General features: G+C 41.9%; 1 protein-coding gene across 2 annotated transcripts; it reads left to right on the plus strand.

The window, feature by feature from the left end:
* Positions 1–269: 269 nt before the first annotated feature.
* idh3g (isocitrate dehydrogenase (NAD(+)) 3 non-catalytic subunit gamma) lies at positions 270–5,970 on the plus strand. Of its 2 annotated transcripts, XM_035159081.2 has the most exons (13): positions 270–419; positions 673–720; positions 1,061–1,072; positions 1,796–1,893; positions 1,986–2,101; positions 2,249–2,309; positions 2,454–2,586; positions 3,314–3,447; positions 3,558–3,660; positions 3,754–3,900; positions 4,001–4,095; positions 4,207–4,267; positions 5,037–5,970. In XM_035159081.2, the coding sequence occupies exons 1-13, from the start codon at positions 339–341 to the stop codon at positions 5,136–5,138; spliced, it is 1,191 nt and encodes a 396-aa protein (XP_035014972.1). In that variant the 5' UTR covers positions 270–338; the 3' UTR covers positions 5,139–5,970. The 2 variants fall into 2 exon arrangements, with proteins under 2 accessions (XP_035014972.1, XP_035014973.1); XM_035159082.2 differs by lacking the exon at positions 1,061–1,072.
* The last annotated feature ends 2,148 nt before the right edge of the window (positions 5,971–8,118 follow it).

Consider the following 8,118-nt stretch of genomic DNA (forward strand, 5'->3'; position numbering starts at 1 on the left):
ACCCTGCTGACATGCTTGTAGTGATTTTATCCGAGTATTGAATATAATCACTGAGAGAAATTCTCGCTATCTCCAGAAATACAAAATTAGAGTCTGGCGTGTCTCACTCTCTTCTACTCTTCTGCTCAAATTAAACGCCAGGACGTGAACGCAGCATTAATCCCTGTTATTATTTGTTTTCAATCTTTAAACAAATATGCGTTAAATCTCAACTTTTCTTCTTCCGGTTGTCAAGATCGTCTCATGTCATAAAATAAACGAATAAAAAAAACTATCGCGAGAGGAAAGTACTTCCTCCTTGCAAGCGCGACTGCTGCTGCTGCTGCTGCAGAACCAAGATGGCGTCTCACGGTGCAGTGCTGTCAGTGTCCAGAATGATTTCTCCTTTCTGGGGCGGTCGCCTCGGAAATACGGTCAAAGTAAGAGGGGATGTGTTGTTTATGTCATGTCGGACATGTGTGTTGTTGTGTGGCTCCAATTTAGAGTCGTTAAATGTTCCTAAACACAAGGTCACAGGGGTGGGGGGTATAAACAGTAGGATTGAGCTGGCAGACCTCTAACACCTCTTTTAGATTCCCTTCAGTTACCCAGACTTTAAATCTGACACAACCTGTTTATATAAAGTTAGTCACGAATTATCTTGAATCCTTCTCGCTTCCATTTGTCTTTCAGGTATTTGGACCAACTCTGACAAGTCGCAGGAATCGGACCATGCTCACAGTGAGTGGATCAGAATGTCCCTCTGGGGTTTCCAGGCCTCTCAGAATGAGCAGATGTGATTCTTGAGTGATTTAACAAAACTAATGACGCTGAATACAAATCACTGCAACTCATTGTTATGATTCTTTTCAACCTGTACTTCTTGGGGTTGAACCGTGGCTGGGTACTTATCATATCTGTGTTTGATAAAGTGGCAGTGCTGTGTATCTGGGGTTTTTTCACCCTCTTTGGGGAAAAGTGGTTGTGATTCCTCTGCATTTGCTGCTCTTTGGTTTGGACGTGTTCTTTTACGCAACTGACTTGTCCTTCTGCTTTTCTTGCTGTCCATCTCCAACGACAGGGAGATAACATTGTAAGTAGCTAACCCTGATGTGCTTACCTAGATCACTCCGTAATCTAATGAACCACATCACTCCTCATACTGTACAAGAATCAACATGTTCTGTCTCAATAATACCAGGGCTGGTTAATACTAACACATCAACTAGAGGGATTACCTAAAGCATTGATGAACAGTACTGTGCAAAATGTTTGAGGCACTCAACCCTCCACCCAAGTGTGGAATTCAGAAAAGAAAATAGCTTAAATGAAAACATTTGATGGTGGGGCCACCCTTTACCACCCAGTTGACTCGTGCACACTTTATTGTTGTTCCATGCATCTTGGAGAATTTGCCTCAGTTCTCCTGTGAATTTAGTTTGTCTCAGTGTCTTCTAGTATTTCATGTAATCCCAGATTTGACCTCTGCAGGGATCAAACCATCTGTTGTAGGATTTCTTAATCTTCTAGTTGCTGAAGATAGTTCCTTGTCGCACTATTGGGTCACTGTCATGCTGCAGAATAAATCTGGGGTCTGATCAGACGTCTGCTTGATTCTATTCAATTCAATAATGTGTAAAAATCCAAACATCGAACGTGCCTCACACCCTTTGCACAGTACTCTAAAATCACATTTCATAATGTTAATCACTTTGGCTTGCATGGGATCTCAATCTGGGACTCATTCATCCTTGTGTATCTGCTGTTCTTTAAGTTAATAATGCAGTTAATAACACCTGGAATTCTAATGTCACAGCCGCCTCCTGCAAAGTACGGAGGCAGGCACACTGTGACCCTCATACCCGGAGACGGAATTGGTCCTGAGCTGCTCAATCATGTCAGAGAGGTTTTCAGGTTGGTTAGACTTAAACAAAATCTTCTTCACATGTGTTGACTACAGACGGCCGAGGATTACCTCATCATATTTGTTTGAAATCCCGCTGTAGGTTCAGCTGTGTGCCAGTGGACTTTGAGGTGGTCCATGTCAACTCTGCTATTGAGACTGAGGAAGATATCAATAATGCCATTACTGCCATCCGCCGTAATGGAGTTGCCCTCAAAGGTGAGAAGTCCAATGTTTCACATTCTAAACTATTTTTTTGAACAATTGCTTATGTTTTAAGCAGAGCATGAAAACATGAAAAGCCAAGTACAGCTGTGAGAGGCACATTGTCTATATTAACTGTGACATTTCTAACTCTTCTAAAAGGTAACATAGAAACCAAACATACCATGCCGCCATCTGTCAAGTCCAGGAATAATCTCCTTCGGTAAGATTATAAATACAAATTCAGATCTCTTCATAAAGGCTCTTTTGTGAAATGGGTCATTTTTCTTCCAGAGTTTGGTTCTGTCAGTTGACCCATGGTTTCCCCCCCTTTCTCCTCGCTGTCTTGTTCCATGTCCATCAACAGCACAAGTTTAGACTTGTATGCCAATGTGATGCACTGCCAGTCCCTCCCCGGAGTCCAGACCCGCCACAAGAACATTGACATCATGATCATCAGGGAGAACACGGAGGGAGAATATAGCAGTCTGGAGCACGAGGTCAGACAAAGCTGAACCGCAATCAGTTCTGCCGCTTGCTAAAAACCCATGTTGGCACTTCCCTCCATTAAAGTCCTCACTGTTAGCTAGTGTTAGCTCCCCGCCAGGGACACTCTGATTAAATTAGAACCGACACAGTAATTACTTGACTTCAATGGCTCCGCAAAACTCATATCCAGAGATAATATCTCCTAGACAAACACAAACAGACCAAAGATCAGTGTGAGGCTTTTTTTCAGGCTATCCCTCTTGTAGATGTGATTTATAGATTGTTCCAAAGTCAGCTTAGTCACAACAACCAGAGGCCCAAGAGTCATGGAAACTGTGGTGTATCTGTAATGACTGTTGATATTCACTCATATCACCAGTTATTATCTCTGTTAGTTTTTAACCTAAAATAACACTATTGTTCATATTGTAATAACTCAAATTCCACAAGGACATTTTATTCAACATCTCAAAACAAGTGCAAACAGATAATAATGACCACAGATCCCCTGTTTATCGAATCGATATTGGATCATTCAAATGAAAAAATCACATTTAATCAAAAAAAAAAAAATAAACAAATTCCCTTGCTATAGTGTGTAGTGTTCAGTAATACTGTCTATGGACTTTTGCATCATTGTTTTGTTCACTCTGGTCTATTGTTGTTTCATCTGTCATAATACTGAAGCTTTCGCTTTAGCTGTCATTTATTCGTATTCTCGTCACTGTCGTCTTTCAGAGCGTCTCCGGGGTCGTGGAGTGTCTGAAGATCATCACCAGGAACAATTCCCTCAGGATCGCAGAGTATGCCTTCAGTCTGGCCAGAGAGAAGGGCCGTCGTAGGGTCACCGCCGTACATAAGGCCAACATCATGTGAGTGACTCTGTGGCAAATTTATCCTAGCGGAGCTGTTGGGCCTCACTCATGTTGTGAGTTTCTTCATGCTGGACATTTAGAGTTTTCTGCCTCTCCCCTCCCAATAGGAAGCTCGGTGATGGCTTGTTCCTGCAGTGCTGCAAAGAAGTGGCCTCTGGTTACCCAGACATCACATTTGACAGCATGATTGTGGACAACACCACCATGCAGGTCATGGTCGATAACATTTTGATAAAGCCAAGGAATGTTTGTCGGTGCTGCTAAATCAAAATCATTTACCCGCCACTGTGTTTGTTTTTGTAGCTGGTGTCCAAGCCCGAGCAATTTGACGTGATGGTGATGCCCAATCTGTACGGGAACGTCGTGAGCAATGTGTGTGCAGGCCTGGTGGGAGGGCCCGGCCTGGTGCCTGGAGCCAATTATGGCCGTGACTATGCCGTGTTTGAAACGGTGAGTGTTGAGCAGCTCCTGGCATTAATATCATGTCTTTGATATAGTGCAACTCCAAGCTTCATCTCTTTCTTTGTCTTATTTTTCCTTTATCTCTCAGGCCACAAGGAATACTGGGAAGAGTATTGCATACAAGAACATTGCAAACCCCACTGCCATGCTGCTAGCCAGCTGCATGATGCTGGACCACCTCAAGTGAGCTTTTCCAGACACAAGATACACAAACAGTCCTTCGGTTTCATCTGCGTTGTAATGCTTTGACTGCGCTCTTCCGGCAATGTAAAGAATTCTTTCTAATGTCTCCAGGCTTTACGATCATGCAAGTTCAATCCGGAATGCAGTCCTCACTACCATGAATGAGACCAGGGTAAGTTTTTTCACAACTGACAGGTCCTTCCCCTCAGCTGTCTCACCGGCTGCCATAAGGCTTGTAGAGTATTGTTGTGACATGCGCTCAGAGGCTCAGGTGGCCAGTCTGGCGCGTTTCCTAGAGGACATCACACTACATTGACACAAAGCAGCATTGTGTCCTTTCATTGTCGCAAAGCTTCTTATGAAATGCTTCCTTGAACGTTATCTGATTTTACATTGTGTGGATTGGATAATAATTACAGTCCTGGAGCTTATTTCAAACCTGATCTGCTCATCATCCATAGCAGCAGACTGGTTGCTGGAGAGGAGTGATATGCATTTCATTCTATTTGTGCCAAGGAGGTTATGTTTTCGTCTGCCTTTTGTTTCTTTGTCTGTTAGTTAGCAGGATTACATAAACACTACTCGAGAACTTACCATGAAATTTGGTGGAAAGATGTGATATGGGTCAGGAAAGGATCCATTAAATTTTGCTTTGGATCCAGATAAGAGGCGAATCAAGTTTTATTTTTTTTTACTTTCTTCACCAACATGAGATATAGCTTTTCAACATTTTCCTTGATTCCTCAGAAAAATATTAAAGGATCTTGATGGAGAAAAAATGGGTGGTATAGGGGGCTATTTACAGTTTACTGCTCACAAACTTTACACAAAAAGCCCCAATACAAATACAAAATGTGGCAGGAGACTCATTCCACTTTTACATTTTAATGGCATCTGGTAATGTGTTAAAATACTTAAATACTTTGGTTTTTTTCTTGCAGTTGCACACGGCTGATATCGGGGGTCAGGGCACCACTTCCGAGGTGGTCCAGTCTGTCATGAGGGTCATCCAGAGTAAAGGGCAGCTCACATCAGAGCTCTAAACCACCAGCGAGGATTCCACATTCACACACACTCACGCTTTCTTCAGAGGTGTGAGCTTGAACAGGTGTGGACATGTGGGACAGGTGTACAGTACAAGAGAAGGATATCCATGATTGTCTATTTCTATAGATTATCGCTGACCTCACAATGGTTTCCCCCCTTTTCCCTCTTCACGCTGCTAACTGACCACTTTACTGTACAAACGGCCTTTTGTCAACACCTGCAGGTTTCACACATAACAATGTCCTCCACTCGGCTTCTTCTAAAATGTTAACTATGGATAGAATTTCATTATTTCTCCTATTAGATGGTGGATGGATTATATTTCCCGAGGTCAATAGATTCATTGAGTTGAAAATCTGGGTCCTGACCCATGATGCTGTCAGAAATATCTTGAGACGATTGTCTTTGAAATAACTGTCAATGTGGACCATTATTTATTTTACAACTCAAGACAAAGTTACAGCCGTAATGTTCGCTGAACGCCTGAACTTCATTTCTGTCATTTAGTCAACTCAAGTCTTATATACTGTACTGCACTGTACTGTCTGTATATTCACATCATTTTAACTGTACTTGTGCTGGTGTTGTGGCTTTTTAATTCACACTGTAGCATCAGAGGAGGTGAGTTACACCAAGCAACTTCTGTCAAAGTTGAGCTTTTATGCTTCATTGGTTTTTTCAGTGTGGATCATATTGGGTATAACTGTAACCAGGCAACAGCTCTTACTGTGTGATATGAAAAGAATGTCTTTCTCATTTATCATCTGGAGGTTTGGAATTATATACTGTGTAACTTAAATATTATCAATAAAGAAGTGATCTATCTTGCATCGATTCTTTTTGGACAGAAGTTTGGATTTGAGATCTTTCTCAAATAAAGACACTAAGCTGTCGGTTTATTAGGTGTTTATCTGAAACAAGGATAAATTATGGGTTCATGAAGGTGTAAATGTTCAGAAGTGTTGATTTAACTGGCCTGCGTTTTAAGTGGGCTCAATAATGAAAACAAAAACTATAATACCACAGATTAATAGTATTAACTATATTCTCCAAAATGATCAACTAAAACTACATTATAACCTTTATGAGAATAGGATTTATTATAGCACTATTGTATTATATTGCATTAGTTTTAATTTAGTGTAACTGAGTGTATTAGTCGAGCATAAAACATGAGCTTCTTACTGTCAAGATCCTTTGAAATAAATCTTGAGTCTTTGCGTGTGCTTCAAAGAAAATCTCCACTCGGGCCTCCTGCTCGGGATAAAGATTATTTTGCTACGAATAAGAAAAACCTCTCTGATCCTTGTGTTTGTTTTACAATTTCACACTCCATCAGTGTCTCACAACACTGGAGGACAGGTTGCTGTTTTCACGTTTCATCAGTAGAGGGCAACACCTCTTCCTGAAACTGCTCATAACCAACTTGGAGCACAAAGTGCACAGCTGCATGTACGTGTGCTCAGTCCGACCACTAAATGTAGAATAATGTAACCACTCTGGATCACCATGTGTGCACGTTTTTACTGCACTCAGAAATAAGCAGCAGGGTAATTAGGGTTGCTAGAATCTCAGAGTCATGCATCTTCTTTCCAAATGATTCAGAACATTAAGAAAATTCTTATTTAATGTGATTTCTATGAATAAATCTCTTGGCCACATGTTTCTACATCACACGTGAACGATTCCAGCTTCGCTCTTTGTTTAAATCATCCTAATGTAGCATAAAACCAACCCATTTATTACAGTGTCACCTGGTAAAGCCTAAGTGTTTGTTATTTTCTGCTATATATGTTTTTAGAATACCCAGACCACACAGTCAAATTGAGGAAAAAGTGGTCCTCTGAGCCAGCAGATGCAGGAGGGGGGGGCAGCAGTTAGATGTTATAATGGCACATCATTCAGCGGTGACCTCCTGTTCACAGACATTGTACAAATAATCCCAGCAGGGGCACATCTCATAGTAGTGGCACTGGCCAATTTACCATGTGTCCAGTTGTGTGGGAAAGTTACAGGCTGCTCTGCTCTGTTCGAGCATTTGCATATCGAGCAGAGAAATCATTTCTGAACAGAATTGATCGTCGTTTTCTTCCCCCATTTGATCCGTTTTTAGATGACGTTGTCCCCAGGAAATCAGCAATCGCACACAATCACTTGATGTGCAGTGTGTGACATGTGCAGGGAATTACGATGTGTGTACCTTGGCCACTGCCAGTTGGCATGGATCACTGTACTCCCTCTCCATTCATGTCAGTTGCTCACTCTACAGAGACGGAGCTGGCTTGTAAAAGGTCTTCAGCTCTATTTAATTTAGTATCAGTCTATTTTGTTACCCTTTCTGTAAGAGATTCGTCCTTCAGGGCAGCTTTTTCTCATCAGCTCAATCCACTTGGACTGTTTACCTCATCTTACCTCACACCATTGTAGATGGAGCCGCATGCTCTTTTCCCCCCCGTGACCCTCATCGCCTCTCGACTCGCCTCTCCCACTCGAGCTGCTCTTGTCCCCCCCCCCTTTGAGCCTCTGCTGGAGCTCTGCCATCAGGCAGATGGATAGATGCTTGCGGAGAGAGGGAGATGTTGCAACAAATCAGCGGCCACTTGACCCTAATGGACCACCATTTTCTGTGTTCATTACTTTGAAGGGGCACAACCTGCTGTGTAAGATCAGCGTTCAAACGATGGGCTCACCCGAATTACAATAAAAATGTTTTCTCACCAGATTCTTTTGGTTTCATGTGCCATTCATGTGGTTTCAGATATTTGTATCTGAGATTTGTACGGTCACCCCAATACAAACTGAATTGCACTGAGTAGACTGCTCTACCAAGGGCCAACAGTCCCCTTATGAAACCATATTTAAATTCACAAGATCCAGATTTTTATTTATATTTGCACAAAATTGCACACACATAAATGAGTCCCCTAAACATGTCTAATTGTTTTCATCTGGATCCATTAATCCTATTAATACTTC

The sequence above is a fragment of the Hippoglossus stenolepis genome, chromosome 6 (genome assembly GCF_022539355.2).
Source record: "Hippoglossus stenolepis isolate QCI-W04-F060 chromosome 6, HSTE1.2, whole genome shotgun sequence".
In the NCBI taxonomy this organism is placed as follows: domain Eukaryota; kingdom Metazoa; phylum Chordata; class Actinopteri; order Pleuronectiformes; family Pleuronectidae; genus Hippoglossus; species Hippoglossus stenolepis.